General features: G+C 43.8%; 1 protein-coding gene across 1 annotated transcript in view; it reads right to left on the reverse strand.

The window, feature by feature from the left end:
* Nucleotides 1–472: 472 nt before the first annotated feature.
* The window catches only part of Prdm6 (PR/SET domain 6), a 112,038-nt gene continuing 93,315 nt past the window's right edge, over nt 473–19,195 (reverse strand). Inside the window, exons 7-8 of the mRNA XM_045131420.1 lie at nt 9,053–9,229; nt 473–1,109 (exon numbers count right to left, since the gene is read on the reverse strand). Coding sequence (XP_044987355.1) covers nt 995–1,109; nt 9,053–9,229 — 292 coding nt within the window. The 3' untranslated portion in view covers nt 473–994. The remainder of the gene's footprint in view (nt 1,110–9,052; nt 9,230–19,195) is intronic.

The raw sequence follows: 19,195 nt of genomic DNA on the forward strand, positions 1-19,195 counted from the left end.
AGGGCGCAATGGGGACCCCCAGGCCTTACCTGTGTAAATCAGGGGGGCATGCTGCTGGGAGGATGGACGATGGGGCTCTGTACCATGCTACTCACATGTCCAACACTTACACATAAAAAAACCCAAATTACGTGAAGCCTAATACCTTATATTCAGCCTCAGACCAAAAGAACTTTATTTCTGTTTTCACTTTTTCTTTTAGGCTAACATGTTATTGAAAACATTTTCTCAACTAGCTGCTTCAGAACAATATTCTGTGTTATGAAGCCCCGTACATTTTCGATGTCTGTGAACACTGTGATCAGGACAAAGTTAAGTCCCCTGCGTTTCCCTTTGAATTTGAACCTGAAGCAGTTTTCTTGCCTTTCAGGCTTTCCTGCCTCCTCTCCGGGCGGGCGGGCGGGAGGAGCCGCGTGAAAGTGCGTGAGAAAGTGAGTCCAGGCGCCTCCACCGCCGCCGCCGCCGCCGCCACCGCGCTCCTGCTTCTGCTGCTGCTGCTGCCCCAGGCTCCCGCGGGCACCCAGCGCTGGCCAGGGCCCGAAGAAGGCTGCACGATGGGTCCCCTTGAAACATGCTACCAAACACACAAACAAACAAAAAAGGTGCACCGTGAACCACGTCCCTGTGCATTCTTAGTCACAACTGTGGGCAGAAGAATCCATTTGATTCCTTCCTTTGGTATTAAATAACAGTTAAAAAAAAAACCTTTTTAGAAACAAAGCAAAAAGACAAGGTTGGGACTGGAAATGTTAGCCACCCCAGGTGAGTTGTCCACGGAAATCAGTCTCGTCCCTAGTCATAAATAAATAACCTCTCTCCTGGTCTGACTTCCACGCCAGGATCAATATCTCTTAACATCTTACTTATTTTATTACTGCTTTTGGTTTTCTGGGACTGATTGAAAGTTGCTCAGAGGAAATCTTTGGTTTTGCTTAAGTGTCCGTGACATTTAATCATGACTTTCCTTGCAGTTTAATTCCAACCAGTCAATCAGTTAATCCACTTCGATTGATTCGGGGCTCTCGGTTATTGGCTTGCACTCATTGGGCATCCGCTGGTGTCGGCTCAGCTGGGTGGCCTGCGTGAAGCTTCTCTCACACCTCTCGCACCTGGTGGAGGCAAGAGAGAAAATTGAGACCAGGGAGTGGGGCCTGCAGGGTGATGGGCCTCCTCTCATCCTGTCTAATCAGAGCAGACACTCCAAAGTGCCTTCGGATTTTACCGGCTCAAGAGGTTTAATTGGTGGCTCCTTCCAAGGCCTGGATGCCCGGGATGGGACAAAGCCCGTCTGGTGTACAACAGAGGGGTCTGTCAATAGGCAGGGGAAGGTGATTTCTCCAGAGAGCCCTGTCCTGTTGCAGCCCTGATCACTGTCACTTCAAATAGATAAAGAACAAAAAGAGATTTTTAAGAGTGAGCCATCAAAGCAGCAGCTTGTCTGCAGTTTTCTGTTCTGAAACCCCAAAGAGAAATTGATGACAAATAGAATTTCACCTGCTGCTAATTTGAAATCCAGAATTCTACTCCCCTCAGCACAATGGCCAGAAGAGTCGTCATCACACAATTCGCAAACTGGTGGCAAGCAATACATTAGCTTGTGTGGGGGCCTTGGGAGGGTACTGTTTTATTTTCCTAAAAGCTTGATACAGTATCACAGTCTGGTGAAATTTAGGGCCAACACAATTTATAAAACAAAGGTCTGTGGCCATAGGGAAGGGAAGACTCAGAAAAAGTATGAAACTGGGAATCAATGGATGTTTCAGTGCTTTAAGAGGCTCAACCCTAAAGAAATGACATACGCACGAGCCACTGGGCCAGAGATGAGAACGTGAGCTTTACACTTCAAGCATATCTCCTTCTCTTAAATAAGAAGGACAGGACTGGAGAGATGGCTTAGAAATTAAGGTGCTTGCTTACAAAGCCCAAGGACCCAGGTTTGATTCCCCAGTACCCACGTAAGCCAGATGCACTTGGTGGCACATATGTCTGGAATTCGTTTATAATGGCTAGAGGCCCTGGTGTGTCTATTCTCTCTCTCTCTCTCTCCCTTCCTCTCTAACAAATAAACAAAAATAAAAAATATGTTTTTACAAAGAAAGAAGAAAAGATTGCAGAGAACTTGTGTCAATTCCTATCTCCCATGTTTAATAGCTACCTAATTTATGAAAAGGCAGTACACACACACACACGCACATACACACACTTAATCTATGAAAAGGCAGTACACACACGCACATGCATATGCACACACACGCCATGACAGCAACCTAAATTACACAGAATCTCCCTCTTGCTACGTTCCTCATCTATGTGCTACCCACATCCCTTTCCCAGCACCGGGGAGAGCCCAGTGACCACACCAGCCACAGCCACTCCTTTCATGGTCCCCCTCAATGCTTTGAAGAAAAGGATTGTCACGAGGAGTTGCAATGGCCTCTTTTAAAGGCTGCAGTCTTCACATCTTGGGTTTGGGGCAGAGGCAAAGAGAAAGCCCACCGCCCCACCACAGAGGAGTGAGCCACTTGTCCAGGAGCTGGTGAGCACTTCTCTCTCTCCTCTTCGGTAAACTATAGAATGTGCCTTGCCACAAGCATGGCTATGGACGTGGAGCACCCCCACTGGATTTGGGGGTTCTCCCCTCCCTGGGAATACCGGAAGGCTAGAGCTCGGCTGCACGCTTACAGTTCCCAAGCCCCTGCACCAGCCAGTGTGCCACAGAGAAGAGGCTAGGTGGCTGAGTGTCTTCCAGAGAATATTTCTAGAAGCCTGTTCCACTGTTAAAAACTGCACTGTGATCTTGACAAATGTATAATGTCAGCTTTAATGTATCAGGACCTATCAGCTCAATGAAAATAACTCAGAAGTATTGATCACCTAATGATTTTTGGTGTATTCATTAACGTCCACGGGCAGCTCATCCCCTCTCCCAAGCTCCTGGAGTGCTGATGACATGCTAGCAAACTGCTGATTGTTTATTAGAAAACTGATTAGTTACGGGATTAGTGTGTCAAAATATACTACCTTTCACGGCTTGACAAACTTTCAAATTATTATATTTCTTTTTTTTAATTTTGAAGTTCTAGAATCAATTTCAAAGAGAGCAAAATAGTTTGAACAATTGTGAGGAATGACAATTTACCTGGGTCATGCTTTTGCCCTTCTGATCCTATATATTAGAATGTGAAGAATTCTGAAGTGGAAGACTTAATGCTTTATACAAGGCAGAGAGTCCATGGCTCTTTGTAGCATTTAGATCTCCATGCTGGATGGGTACATTAAGAGTCACATGTTTTTTCAGTGTCTGCTTAAATTTCTCACTCATATTTACATGCATACATATTTATATGTGACTATCAGGAAAATCTACTTATCTATACTGTGCATGAGGAGTTTGTTCCTGAAAACTCATGTCTGGCACCATCTCACCAAATATGAGAAAAAAAACCACATACCCTTGTGCAGAAATTACCTGGAAAGAGAGGGAAAGCCCTCTTCTTGAGGAAAGTGGGCTAGTAGAAATAATATTGATATGATTGGGGAATTATGTGAATTTACATATTTGAGGAAATAAAGACATATATGTATTTAAAAAGATATATATATATGTATATCATATATATATATATATATATATATATATATATATATATATATTTTTTTTTTTTTTTTTGAAGCCAGGACTGAAGCAAGGTTCATTTCACAGCATTCCTTTCTATATCTTCTTACAAACAGGTTTTCGGACAAAAGTTCCATGAGTCTCACACAAGTTTTTATCAAAAAAACCTTCCTGTTACAGAGATTTTGTATTTCTTTTTTATTTATTTATTTCTTTTTTATTTTTTTAAATTAGTTTTGTATTCAGCAAATACAGGCAGTTTGGTACCATTATTAGGCTCATCCATGACCTACCCCTCCCCATTGGCCCTGCCTTGTTGAGGTATATGGGTCATGCATTGTGGAGTTAGTCCACAGTTATGGGTAGGATAAATGTCTCTGCATATCATGACCCAACATGTGGCTCTGACACTCTTTCCGCAAAATTTCCCTGAGCCATGTTGTGTTCATTTTGGTTTGCTTCAGTAATTAGGTGTTGGGGCCTCTGGGGCTCTGGCTCTCTGATTTGGTAGGCGTTGATTTTTCTCTGTGTTGGTCTCCTTCCCCTTATGCTGGTATCCGGTTCATCAGGAAAACAGCACCCTTGCTTGTTTCTCCAATTTTCCTTAGTTTCAGTCGGGACCCTTTTGAGGTATGATGGGGTGGCTCTCTCCTTAGGATCTGCATCTATCTTTCTTTTCCCAGGATTTGCAGCGCAGCTAGGCGGTCGCCATCTTGGCCAGAAGTCTATATATACATATATATGTATCTTTTTAAAAAACAAGACAAGGGCCCAAATTTTGTATTCATTATCTTACACATTAGCGAAATTTTCTTTACAGAATATTATCACAACTTCACGAAACTCATTAGAAAGACTGATTCAAGGACCTTGGTCCTGGAAGGTCGGAGAAATTCAACTCCAGCTGAATTGGCATTTACTTAACGCTGAATCTCAACCTCAGGCAAATGACAGGCATGAGCATCTACCTCTGACCCTGGGCTCCTTGCAGTCCAGCGGGAGAAGAAGGGAGCAGGCCAGGAAAGAAGAGAGGCTTACATAGGTCTTCACTGCATCTTCTGGGGGAACAGGTGCCAATGCCATCGCCTTGAAGGGGACATCTCAGGAACACACACGTAGAAAGTCCTCCACATCTTTCAGCAAGCATGAAGACCCCAACTTCTACAGACACGAGAGTCTGCATTGGACTTGCTTTCCTCTATGGTTCGAGACCCTTCTTCTCTTATTGGGGTGGTTGACTGGATCATTCACAAAATGGTGGTGTTGCATAGAAAACCTGCAAGAGGCTTCTGTATACCTGCCACTTGCCACAAAAATACTTCTTGAACTGGACCAAACTGCACAGGATTTTGCACATGGGATATGCTTGATACATATCTACTGGCCTGCTCTTTGGATTCACTGTGATTTTTGCCTAAGGTCCTTCTCGAATATTGGATGTCCTTTGGAATTTTCTCTGATTTCAGTATACTGCCTAGACTCCAGTGACTGTAGGCAAAACAGTGGCGAATATGTTTCTTTGGCTTGTAAAGAGGGTGAAGACTCCAAGGCAAGTCCTTGCCTGCCTGCCCAGTTTCCCATTCTCAGAAGGCAGGCTACAGGCCGCTCAAATGGACCCTCTACCCAAACCCTTGTGAGATTACATGCTGTACCGGACAGGGAGGGATGAACATGAGCCCTCACCGGGAGCTTGCCAACAGCCCCATGCCCACCCCGCTCGCTGCAGTAAGTTGCTTGGCCGTTGCTGTTAAGTGAGACAAGTTCAGCCTTTCACTGCTTCTTTTCCATGACCTCCAGCCTCTCACAAGAAACTGAGATCCACGACCCTCAGTAGAACTTCTTTCTTCACTTTTCCTGCATGTGTTTTCATCTTAGAAATTCCAAGTCAGCAGCAGAGGATCGCTGTCAACAAGTTGGTGATCTGCCTAGAACTTGGGACATAATTTTTTTTCCCACTGGGGTGGGAAGCTAGAGCTGATCACATGGGAGAGAAAGCTGGACGGTGGTTCAGTCTTGTAAAGACACCATTTCACCAGCCTTCCCTGGAAGCAAGCCATCTCCATGTGCCGTCAGACCCACTGCAGAGCTAAGATCAAGGAAGAGGCTTCCCCTCAATGGGGCAGGCTCAGTTTCCCCTCGCCCCGAGATTTGAGAAGGCCTCTTGACCCTGGATTGAGAGGACAGTTTGGGGACTGAGCCATCTGGGTCATCTAGTTGGAGGCTGCCTGGGGCGTGCAGTTTAGGTTTGCGCATCTTTACAAGACTCTTTTCCATCTCTGCAACATTGTTTAAGCCAGTATCCATTAGCTGAGGTAGTAGAATGAACTGTTATGGCCAAGCCCTTTTTATTGACTAATCTGCAACAAAAGTTTTTGTTTGAATGTTTATTTTATAGGCTTGTAACCATTTATCTTCATAATATTTACAACTGTCCATGGCTTGGATATCCATGAGCTATGGTTGGAAGATTCCCAAACTCCCTTGGGACAGTATAATCTTGAAGACCTGGCTATATACACTAAGGAATTTAACTTTCCATTTCCAAGACAATGTTTAAATTTTGTTCTAATGTAAGTGTACACTTAGTTCTCCCATGTAGAAACACATAGTTGATCATTTTTTAATTCCCAAAATATTGTAGCCTATGACTCTTTTGCTAAGAAAAGGAATGGAAGGTCCAAAACAACCACAAGGAACTGAATCCTGCAAGCCTAGTCCTGTCACTATTTTTTGCTCACTTGCTTTTCCCAGATGAATTCAGGCATGTTCACACACACACACACACACACACACACACACACACAAACACACACACACACAAAATCTGCTAGTAAGGAGGGAAAATAGAATCACTAAAGCTCTTAAAGTACTGATCTGATGAATTAAAATTAAGCTAAGATGGCAGCTCTATTGGAAACATGACAAAAACAGGATGTTAAAGAAAAAAATTGAGTGGAGTCAACGAGGTTACACATAAGTAACACCTTAACATTAATAGAAATCTATTTCTCATTTTGACCCTGAAACCTCTTCAATTAATTACTAAAATCTATTTACACAGCAACAAGATAAAAATCAATCTGATTGCTGGCACTGAATCCATCTGGCTGCCCTCTCTTATACAAGGGACCAGAGCGATCTTCAGCCTTCCAGCCTTTGCTTTTGAATAAAACGACATCCAGAGCAATGGCAAAGCCAGAACCTGAGTCCCCCAGGGGTCAGGGTGATGACAAAGTCCACCCAGGAAGGTCCCAAACACCAGTGACAGGGAATTCCCAAGACTGGGATAAGCCAGCTGGCCTCTCCCTGGACTAGACAAAGGCCCCCTCTGTGCACTATGGCAGCATCTAGAGGCTCAGCCTGGCTGGAATGTTATAAGCCCGACTTTAGGACCCATCCTGCTCCCTTGGCCAGAAGCCTTTAAAACGTTTAAGCAGCGAGTAAGCTACATCTAGGCACATAGCCCCAAACCAAACATACACACACACAAACAAACAAACACCCCCACTGTTTTCGATAATATCAGTTCAACCATTGCAAAGCATAGTTTTGAATGAGGGTCAGAGGTAACTAATTCTTGAAGAGTTGAAGAGATGACCACTTTCTGTGACCTCCTCCCTTTGCTAGCAGACCACTGGCTCAGGCAGCATGCAGGACCTGAGGTAAGCCTGGCCTCAGGAAGTACACAGCAGTGTCCCAACAGAAGGTGCCGTGGGAAAGCCGTGGCTCACGAGACTCTGAGAAGACTCACTAGCTGAGACTGAGTGAGAGATTAGTCTCCTATGCCGGAGTCATCTCCCGTCTTGATCTTGTCCTACAGAAGATAAATACGGCTGAACATCTATTATCTGTCTGTCTGTCTGTCTGTCTGTCTGTGGTGGTTTGATTCAGGTGTCCCCCATAACCTTAGGTATTCTGAACTCTTGTCTACCCAGCTGATAGCAACTGGGAATTAACACCTCCTGGAGGCGGTGTATTGTTGGGGGCGGGCTTACGGGAATTATAGCCTGTTTCCTCTTGCCAGTGTTTGACACATTCTCCTGTTGCTATGGTCCACCTGATGTTGGCCAGGGGGTGATGTCCACCCTCTGCTCACACCATCATTTCCCCTTGCCATCATGGAGCTTCCTATTTGAGCCTGTAAGCCAAAATAAACCTACTTTTTTACCACAAGCTGCTCTTGGTTGGGTGATTTCCGCCAGAAGGGCGAACCTGACTCAACACTATCATCTAGCTTCTGAATGGTCCTTCTCCAACACAGTTCGCCTGCACGGCAAATGGGAAGAGATGTGAGAGGCTGAAGGGCACAGTGTTCACCAAACACAGCAGCTGCTGACACCACGGACCTGACGCCTGCAGGCTCCCCCCTTTCCAGGCCTTTCCACATGCCGGAGCTACCAGAAATACGACCTCTCCTCCCTGACAAGTCTGGCAAGTTCCTCCTGATCCTTGAAAGCACATCTTACCCATTGTCTCCCACACGTTTATCTGCTACTCTCAAACACGGGACATGCGTGTCTTATTGTTACACGTCTCAGGCCAGGTTGTAATATTTATTAACTGGGCCTCCCCTTAGAGTGTGAGGTCAAGCTTGGGATGGAAGGGGACCGAGTCTCATTCACCCCTTGTGCCTATCCGTGCCCAATTTAAGAGTGTGTGCGCAATAAATACTTGTTGGATGAACACATGTAATTGACTGGCTGGCTCCGTAGATGGATGGGCGGGTGGGTGAATCAGCACATGACCAGACCATGCTGCATGATCCAACGTGCGCCGCTGATGTTCTGGTTAGAACACAAAACACATTCTCTTGCTCAGGTGCCTTGACCTTGCTAAACACCTTAGCACTAACTCAGTTTAACAACAGTCTCTGAATATTCAAAAAGTCAATGTGCCCTTTGTTTATAATTTTAGTTTCTTACCAATAGGGTCATTTTAAGATCCAAAGTACACACCAAAAAGGCACAAGAGGGCTATTGCAATAGGTTCAGAAAGAGGAAATAGTTCGTTCAAATCCCAAACGTTTCTCAAGAGAGAATTGTTCACATATCCAACCCTCATGGCCCTGACCCCCACTTGTCATAGTCACAGAGCTGATGACTGTGAGTTAGCTGTGGCTTCTAAATAAAAGCCAGACACACAGGTTCTCTGGAACTGGAAATAATATTTGCCTCCTTATTTTACTGATGAGAAAACAGATTAGAAAGATCATTCATGTTCAAGATTGCAAAACTTGAGCCAGACCAATCTGTAGGTTCTCGAACTTCTTTTTCTAACTGTCGGTCACTAAATCCGAGAGATTCTCTAGCAGCCTCACAGACCTTCCAAGTAGCCTTCTCCACCAATTTGGCTGAGCGGGGCAGAGCTGTGCCAATGTGTCTGCTAGCTCCCAAGAAAAGCTAAGAGAAAGAGGGTAGGTGGCTAGCTGTGACTTACTTGAAGGGCTTTTCTCCAGTGTGGGTCCGGATGTGGTTGTTGAGGGTGGTGGCCCCAGCAAAGGCACGGCCACAGTAGCCGCACTTGAATGGCCTGTCACTAGAGTGAGTGACCACGTGGTTCCTCAGTTCTGATGGCTGGGAGAAGGACTGCGAGCAGTGGCCGCACTGGTAGGGTCTGAAAGGAACAGAGAAACTGCCTGGTCATGGTTTTCTGGGTTGCTCAGTGATGTCAGCACTGTGAGGAAAAGCCACGACATTTTGGTGACACAATCACATTTTTAAAAGACATAGCATAGAGCTCTGCTTGCAGACTTCCTCTACTCCTTGTCACAGGAACAAAATTTAGAGACCTAGTGAGACATACTTCCCAAACAAATGTTCGCTTCCAGTAGTAACCACACCATTTTAAGAACCCTACTTGCCTATCTTCATCTCCCCACGGCACACACCTGGGTATTTTCACAAGCCTTACAAAGATAAGCACAGGTTAAATTAAGCTGATTGCACAAAAGAGAATGTATAATTGTATTTTAGGTTTCTGTGGCACTCTTAACTTTTCAAAGTGCTTTAAAGTCTATTATCCACTTTAATACTTATAGTAACTCTCTGGGTAAGGCAGGGGAAGCAGATGCTATTATTTCTGTTGGTTCAGAAGACTAAGGATAAACTGCCCTCACAAGATCTAAACTGCTGGTGCCAAGGTCATTGGAGTGTATTTGAGCTTTATTCGGAGAGTCAGAGAAATATGCAGGTCAGTGGGTAAGTTGCGCACACGCTTTAATACACACTGAACTATCGGGGGTCTACCTATCGCATATCTATTGGCAGTGTCCAGGTAAATGCACACCTGTACCCAAATGTGTCTGTTTGAAAAAGCAATCATGACTCCTTATGCCCCTCACCAACGTTTACCCACTGTGTCTCTTTCTTGAGCCTTATCTATCTCCTTGGCTTACGCTGGTGGCAAGGAATGATTTATAATAGCAAAAAAATGATGGGATGTCACTACGCCTAGAGAGGGTTGACTGTGATGCAAAAGTAAATAGAAGGAAGTTGTGACAAACACCTGATAATTAGCAAGATTATCAAAGGACATTCTTTCCAGCCCACAAAAAATAAATTAATTTTTGGTTTTCATAAAATAGATCAAAATTCAGTTTCCTCTCTAGCAGTTCTTCTAATTACTTAAGCAGAATCTGGTGAGTGATTCAAAACCTGACGTGTGTTCTCAATTCAAAGCTGTTTTATATCATTCATTACTGGGGCACTAGTTTATGAAAAATTCTGTTCAGAAAATTAATAATCTGCCATGAAAGATATTAACAGTACTCGCTAATCCCTGGTTTGTGGCCCAGACATTGCTGGTGGCATTAAGGGGCAAAAGCAGACTTAATTTGTTCTACTTTTAGCAAATGCATAAGCTCCAAAGAGCAGAAACCAAAATGAAGGGCCAGGAGACAACAGTGGCCGAGCATGTACAATTCAATTAAGTGCAAAATAAAGTGTACCCTCTCATTTGTCAAGTGAAGTGCTTAATTGTGGCTACTTGCCTCACTGAACACAAATACTATTATTTTACCAAGCTGCAGCACACTGAGCACTGATTGTAGAATTTTTTAGCTTGATTAATAGTCCAACATTGGTCAATAACTCAATACTATACAATTTTAATTACTTACATTTAGAAATCTATCTAACTGCTTTCGAACAAGTTTCAAAGAAATATGTAAGAGTCCTTGGCAAAGAGTTTATCAATTTTGACAAATTACATGTGCATTTTATTATAATTATAAAATAATGCTGTAAAGGCCATTAAAATTTCCTGTTGATTAAAATCTCCTCCTGCCAAATCTGTTCTTGGTAGTAAATGTTAACCTTAGACAAGTTCTCAAAAAATAGTTCTCTCAGGGATGAATTTTTTTTACATGCTATTGAAGATTTATAAACAAAATAATATATTAATATATGCTATATCCACTGACAATTGATTTTTCTAATAGTGAAAGGACCATTAACATTTATTAGCCTCTGGTTATCTATTTTTAATAGCTATCACTATAAACAATAAGCCACTAAATAAAACCAATTAATCTTTTCTTTTTTTTCTAACTCTTCTGTCAAAACTTGGGGTGATTTATTTTCTGCAGTCAGAAGTCAATCCATCCTTTTTATGGTAATAGTCACAGTGGCAAAGATTTACAGAGCAGCAATGACCACAGAGGCTTATATAGAATTCTGTCATCAAGTTAACAGCAAGGAAAGGCAGACAGGATCCAAGAGCATCACTTCTGCCCATCAGCAGCCTGAGAGGCTCTGACTGCAGATGTGGGAGGTAACCTGCTTGGGTATCATTTCTAAAATCCCACGGAACTCAGCTTGGCCTCATAGAAGGGTCTAGAACAGGAGAGAGAAGAGAGGTGAGTCTGCTTTAGTTCTTAACCCCAGTCAGCTGTAGATGTAGACAAGTCACTCAGCTTCACTGACCTCTGTTTTCTCATTACCTGGAAAGGGAGATAGATTGACCTGGATGGCCTCTCACATCCCATCATCCCTTGCTTCTGCTTTAGGAAAACTGACTAATGTGCCTGACCTGATAATCTGTCTAACAGCCTTGCGAAACTCAGCAGGACCAACATGAACGATGCCTTGTATGGTGGGTGACAGCCAACAACCTACTCTTGGAGCTCTACATTGTGCGTGTGCGTGTGTGTGTGCGTGTGTGTGTGCGTCTGTGTGTGTGCGTGTGTGTGTGTGTATTGGTTTAGCATGCACACTTGCTAAAATACAGACAACTTAAATGTAGTAGTAAAAAGTTGAGAATTTCAATTAACAAGAAAATCTAGTCACAAAATATAGGAATGAAGCTTATTTTTGAATTTAAAAAAGCAAAGCTATATCCCCTCATTCTTAGGTATCTTAAAGTATGGGATTTTAGATCATTTCTGATATCCAACTTTGCAGAGCCTGATTTAATACAGAATTTGGGACTTAGAAGTATTTTCTTGCCACTATAATAGTCTCTTAGTTCTAGAGAATCAATTGTCAATAAGTATAGTTGCTGTGCCTGAGCTACATAGCAAGACCCTGCAAGAAAAGGAAGGAGGGAAGGAAGGAAGGATGGAGGGAGGGAGAGAAGAAGGGAAGAGAAGGGAATTTTCCTAGCCAGCAAAGATTCCTTTAAATGTTATTTTTCTACATTTTAATAATTTCCTTTTAAAATAAATAAAATAAGCCAGGCCTGGTAGTACAGGCCTATAAATACAGCTGTATAAGAGGCTAAGGCAAGGAAATCACATCTTCAAGGCCCATTTGTGCTACACAGTAAATTCTAAGTCAGCCTGGATAAAATACAATAAAAAGTTCTGCGGATAAAGCTCAATGGTAAAGCATGTCCCTGGAAGGAGCCAGATCCTAGGCTCAATCCCCCAGATTGAAAAAGTCATCAAAATGTACTTTTAAAAAATGTTTGTGTTTCATGGGTTTAACCTAAGAGCATAGGAATACACTCAAGACAGAGATAAGTCTTAGGCAGGCAGGCCTTAGAACATGTTACTGCCATGTTGGAATCTCGGGCACCTCAACTGGTCCCAGGAATTCAGATTAGGTTTATCAGCAAAAAGCTGGTCTCTCATATTGCGATGAAGGGACTTTGGTACACATCATTAGTGGTCACTAATGAGCTTTTTATTCAGATGGCCAATATTGCCATTAAGTCTTCAAAGTCTGGCAAAAAGATGAGGTTACAAAGTTATTAAGCTTTTGGCTAATAAATCTTACTCCAAAGTTCTGTCTCCCTTTGATAAGTCCTACTAGAGGAAGTGCCTGTGGATGGGCACCGCCGGGCGCTGGGCTCGGCTCTCCACTCACGATCTTACGTCGCTGCATTCGGGAAGGCTCTTCTCCCAGCCCATCACACACACCCTGCTTTCCGCTGCTTCCAAAGCAAACACAAACAGCACCTCGTAACCAAAAGTGCCTTGTGGCTTTGTCAAGACGATTGAGATCTGCAGCGGTGCTGTGCGGTGACCGGCACGTGCTGCACCCGCCGGGGCCGCTGACCACACGCAGCAGCTGAGCCCCTGAAACCTGGGGATCACTTTACGCAGTGTCCACTCACGAAGAGCTAAGCAGCCTTGTGTGGCTAGCTCCAACGCTGGAAAGCTAAGCTTTGTGAAGAACTAGAAAATGCTCCATACATGATTATAAAATAAGTAAAAAAAAAAAAAAATAGACACCAGTCGTGGGTGGAGTTAGTTGGCGTGTACCCGGGCTGGTACATTTCTCACAGGAAGCAGTGAGACAAGGTAGTGGATCTCCTGGCGCTCAGTCACCGGAGGCTCCTCTGCCAAAGATGACGCCACTGAAATGTGCAAGTCATTTGCGGGGAGTCTGTAATCGGTTTGGTGTACACACAGGGAAAGAATGAAACATTTAACAAAATTAAGTGTGGTTTGGTTTAAAATTATTAATCCCTCTTTGATATTTTCTTTCATGGCATAAAAGCCTCCAGGATGAAAGTCGTTTGCTCAGGGCGATACCCTCTCCCTGCTTGGTGTCAGCCAGCCCAAGTGCGAATCTCCGGAGGCTTCAGAGGGGCCCCACTTGAGTCGCTGCTGGCTGTGCGGGGGGAGGAAAGAACTCAGCTGACGTGAAGGAGAAGAGTCAGGAAAGAGTCAGAAGTACACAGCCCAAACGACAGCGGAACACTGGGCGCTGGGAGATGGCGCCCCTCGTGAGGCAAGATCCTGATCCAGTCCAGGGACTTCTCAGCGCGCTCCCGCCAAACAGCGCCTTTGGGAGTTGGTTTCTCCAGGGACGTGCAATGACACCTAAACACAAGTGTGCACAGCTCAAGGTGTGCTCAGGGGGCTGAAGGCCAGCCTCTCCCCACGAGGCATCAACAATCAAAATGAAGAGATGGAGCCTCAGGGCGTGGTGGCGCACGCCTTCAATTCCAGCACTGGGGAGGCAGAGGCCACCCTGAGATTACATAGTGAATTCCAGGTCAGCCTGAGCTAGAGTGAGACCCTACCTCAAAAGACCAAAATTAATAAAATAAAATAAAATAAAAAGAAGAGAAGAGAAGAGATGGGGAAAGGGAAAGGTAGAGGGAGAATGAGAGAAAATGGATGCAAAATAAAGGGACACTTTCTGTGAGAAGTTATGAGAAGACAGTCCTTAGAAAATCATCCGCTGTAATTGAAGACTTTGCTTACCCCTTCCTGGGGCCCCTCCCCCACCCAGCAGGTCTGTTGAGAGCATTGGCAGAACAGGAGAAGAGAAAAGGGATTTCTAACTCCTAGTTCAAGCAATAGCAAGTCAAGTTGCCCTTGCCTAGGATATAAACTTGTGGAAAAATTCAAATGTTTACAAACTCTAAATAATATCTTGGGCCTACATTCCAACTAACTTCTTCCCCATGAATTCACCCAGAAAAGTGGTAGGAGGGTGTCTATAATCTGAGGGGAAAAAAATCTATTTGTTTAATATTAACAGAACAAAATGGAGTAAGGGCAACCTCATGGTTCCTGAGCCTCGGAGGACACGTCTTTTTGTTTTTAGTGCTGGGTCCGGCTTTGCCTGGACAATTGCTTTTCCAGGTTAAATATAAGCATCACTCGGTGGTGAGAAGTGGCAATGCCAGCATCACTGGGTATCCACAGATCTCTTTCCTTGGCATGTCTGGATGGTACTCATGTGAAATTCTCACAAAGACAGAACAGAAAGTTTCTTGGATGAAGGCTTAAATATCTGGAGTTTCAAAGCCAAATACTCATTCTGCTGAGTGAAAACTCTTTTGGGTCTTAAATTCAGGGACCTATTTTCAAATTTGGACCTGCTGGAAGCTCTGACCTATTTCCCTTCTGACTTTGTCTTTTGTGTCTCCCTTCATTGCCTGTTTCTAGTAAGATGCTGCTATCAGAGTTAAAGCACTGAGGTCTTCAAGGAAAAGGGAGATAGTTTATGACTGTTAAGTTAGTTCACTGTACAGTGGATCTCATCCAAGGATCCAGCCAACCCTCAAAAGAACAAGGTGCCTGTATATAACACGTACAGACTTTTTCTTATTACTCCTGAACAGTATAGGATAATAATTTTTTACATATTGTTTATACCACTTGAAGTATTTCAAGGTCTAAAGAGGCCTTAAAACATATAGGATGACCTATAGCATATGTGTAAATTCTATACCATCTTACTTAAGACTTAAGTGTGCACTGATTTTGACACCACAGGGGTCCTCGACAGGTATGAGGGACAATTGTATGTGGGTAAAAGGGCAGAAACTGTCAAAGGCAAAAACTCAGCTGAATAATGAATGGAATGAATCACAAAGAATACATAAATTTATATCAGCATTTCTAAGTTTTAACATGGATCACAAACAAGCTTCCAAATTTAGTAACTATCACTGGAGTTGTATATATCTCTTCTGTGTAGCAAATCATTGATGTGGTTAAGAATGTTGGAGACTGGGCTGGAGAGATGGCTTAGCGGTTAAGCGCTTGCCTGTGAAGCCTAAGGACCCCGGTTCGAGGCGCGGTTCCCCAGGTCCCACGTTAGCCAGATGCACAAGGGGGCGCACATGTCTGGAGTTCGTTTGCAGAGGCTGGAAGCCCTGGCGCGCCCATTCTCTCTCTCTCCCTCTATCTGTCTTTCTCTCTGTGTCTGTCGCTCTCAAATAAATAAATAAAAAATTAAAAAAAAAAAAGAATGTTGGAGACTATCTGTCATTTCCAAGCAAATCACTGATGTGGTTAAGAATGTTGGGGACTTTCTATCATTGTGAAGGGGAAAGTGGAGGAGGGGAGGAAATTATCATGGTTTAGTGTTTATAATTATGGAAGTTGTCAATAAAAAATCCATATATATGTATACACAAACATACATATACAAAAAAACCAAACCCTTCCCTTCCATCAGCTGCTTTTTTGTCAGGTACTTTATTCCATCAGCAAGAAAGTAACTACAACAGAAAATTGGTACATGGGGTCATAACTACTAGAAATTTGACTGTGGGGCTTGTAGGAACTGATTTGCAGGAGGAATGTGGAAGGATTTGAACCTTGGTCTAAGAGATGCCTTGCAGTGCTGTAACAGAATCTGATGGACTATTCTGTCAGGGTTGAAAGAACTAAAAGTAGAAGGAACTGTGGACTGTGCAGGCTTGTCTTATGGGGGGGGGGGAGAAAGAGCTATGTCTGGACTGGCCTAGAGTTGGCTTGTACGAGAGGCCGGCTGTGTTCTCCCCGTGTTCTGAGAACTTGAGCAGGGTTGAATTTTGAAGACATGGACTGGTGTGAGCAGAAGAATGTGGCCCAGGAAGAACTGAAAATTTCAAGCTAAAGATACGCCAATTTAGCTGTGATTGTTTGAGAGATTACCATCAAAGAGGCTGGGTCAGCTGTTCTGCACTGGGAAAACAGAAGGAATGTTGACCTGGAAAGTAAGGGGCATGAATGCTGAAGGAGTGTCCTGCTCTTGAAACATGGTTTTATTCCTCCATGGATTAACAGTTTGGTAGCTTACCTGCTGCTACTGGAGTATAACCAATGCAGGAAAGACAGCTTCATTGGATTTACAATGTGCTTTTCTTTTCTTTTTTTTCTTTTTGGAAATAGCGTCTGGATGATGTGAGGTAGGTTTGTTGTGAGTCCTTGTGTAGAAACCTGATGGAGTCATGGGCATGAACCATGAGTTGCAGTGGAGACCCCAAGATTTTTTGGAAATGTTAGGATATGGAACAACTGCCAAGCATAACTGCTGTTTGGGGATGGAGCTTTCCCTGGTTTGTGATCAGCCCAGCAGGACAAGTAGAATTGGAACTATTGAGACTTTATGTGCATCTCAGGTTGTGGTGGTTTGATGCAGGTGTCCTCCATAAACTATATGTTCTGAATGTCAGGTTCCCTGCTGATGGAGATTTGGGAATTGGTGCCTCCAGGAGGCAGTGTATTGCTGGGGGAAGGCTTATGGATATTATACCCAGCTCCCTCTTGCAAAAAAATGCAGGAAAGAGAGGGTCTTGTTTGGCACACTCTCCTGTTGCTATTGTCCACCTTGTTTTGGCCAGGAGGTGATGTCCACCCTCTGCTCATGCCATAGTTTTCCCTTGCCATCATGGAGCTTCCCCCTCGAGCCTGTAAGCCAAAATAAACTTCTTTTTTTCCCACAAGCTGCTCTTGGTTGGGTGATTTCTACCAGCAATGCTAACCTGACTGCAACAGTAATGTGGTACCGAGGAGTGGAATTGCTGCTAGACATCTGACTGTGTGGCTTTGGCCCTTTGGAGCTGATTTTCAGGAGGAATGTGGATTTGAAGCCTTGGCCTAAGAGATGCCTTGCAGTGCTTTCAGTACAGCTTGATGGACTATTCTGGTCAGAGTTGAACGACCTGAATGCAGTTAGAACTATGGACTGTGAGGTTTAGCTTATGAGGGTAAGAAAGAGCTTTGCTTTGACTGGGTTAGAGGTAGTTTGTATGAAAAGCTTGCTGTTATGCCTGTGTCCTGAGAAGTTGTGCATGGTTGCTTTGTATAGAAATGAACTGGTGTAAGAAGAGGGATATGGCACAGATAGAAAAAAATAATCTTTGGGTGAACTGCTGCCCATTCAGCTGCAATTGAGAGATTATAATCTTTGAGATTAGACCAGCTAACCTGCACTGGGGCAACAGGAAGAATGTAGACTCTTTTGAAGGAGGCTGAGTGTTCAAGGAGTGTCCTGTTCTTCAAAGTCTGCTCTATCCACCCCCCCCCACTCCAGGATTAACAAATTGGCACCCTACCTGGTATTGTGGAGTACAAAAAAATGCAGGAAAGAGAGGGTCTTTGAGTTTGCAACATGGTCTTGTGTTTTGGAAATGGCCATGGGCAGTATGAAGCAGGTTTGCTGGATGCCTGCATGGAGACCCAGTGGGGCCATGAGGATGAACTGTGGATTGCAGTAAAGACCTAGTGGAGATGCCGGGACCAAGAGATGGATGCCAAGGAGGGCTGCTGGTCCTGGATGAAGTTTTCCAAGACTGTGAGTAGCCTAGCTGGAAGGGTAGAATTGGAATCCCAGAGACTTGTTGCTGGTTAGAATTATTGGACTTGGAAATTTGTCACTGGCTAGAGTTGTTGGACTTGAAGCTATACAGTTTGATGTTTGCCCTGGTTGTTTTAAATCTTGTATTGGTTGAATATTTCTTTTCTATGCCCAATGCCATTTTTTGCAGTGTGAATGTTTATTCTGTGCCATTATGGGTTTGGAGGGGATTTTTTTGTGTTATGACTCAGTTAAAAGACCTTGGACTATGGTATGTATGAACATCATTGGACTTGATCAAAACTATGGGGACTTTAAAAGTTGGACGGAATGCTTGTACTTTACATCATGCATGGATATCAATTTATGGGGACCAGGGGTGGAATGTGGTGGTTTGATTCAGGTGTCCCCCATAAACTTAGATGTTCTGAATGCTAGTTTCCCAGCTGATAGAGATTTGGTAATTGGCACCTCCTGGAGGCAGTGTATTGTTAGGGGCAGGCTTATGGGTGTTATACACAGTGTCCCCTTGCTAGTGTTTGGCACACTCTCCTGTTGCTATTGTCCACCTTGTGTTGGCCATGGGGTGATGTCCACCCTGTTCTCATGCCATTGTTTTCCCGGCCATCATGGAGCTTCCCCTTGAGCCTGTAAGCCAAAATAAACCTCTTTTTTTTTTTTCCCGTAAACTGCTCTCAGTTGGGTGATTTCTACCAGCAATGAAAACCTGACTGCAACACAGGTGGACATGGAACTGGAGATTCACTGTTTTCCCTATGTGTTTTAGATCTCGCACTGGTACAAGTTTTCCTCGCAATGCCGTCATCTGCAGCGTGCCGTTGTGTCATTTTACAGGCTCACAGTTGAGCAACCTTACACTCTGGGAATGTTTGAACAATTTTGATATTTGTAAAAATTATGGGAGCTTTTAAAGTTGGACTGAAATGCATTGCATCATTTTATAAATGCATGCATTTGACATCATGGATAGTTATCAGTTTATGGGGCCCAGGAGTGGAATGTGGTAGTGTGAATCAGATGTCCCCCATAAATTCATGACTTTAGCAACGTGGAAGGTGGAGCCTTGCTGGAGGACATGTGTTCTTGGGGG

The sequence above is a fragment of the Jaculus jaculus genome, chromosome 12 (genome assembly GCF_020740685.1).
Source record: "Jaculus jaculus isolate mJacJac1 chromosome 12, mJacJac1.mat.Y.cur, whole genome shotgun sequence".
In the NCBI taxonomy this organism is placed as follows: Eukaryota; Metazoa; Chordata; class Mammalia; order Rodentia; family Dipodidae; genus Jaculus; species Jaculus jaculus.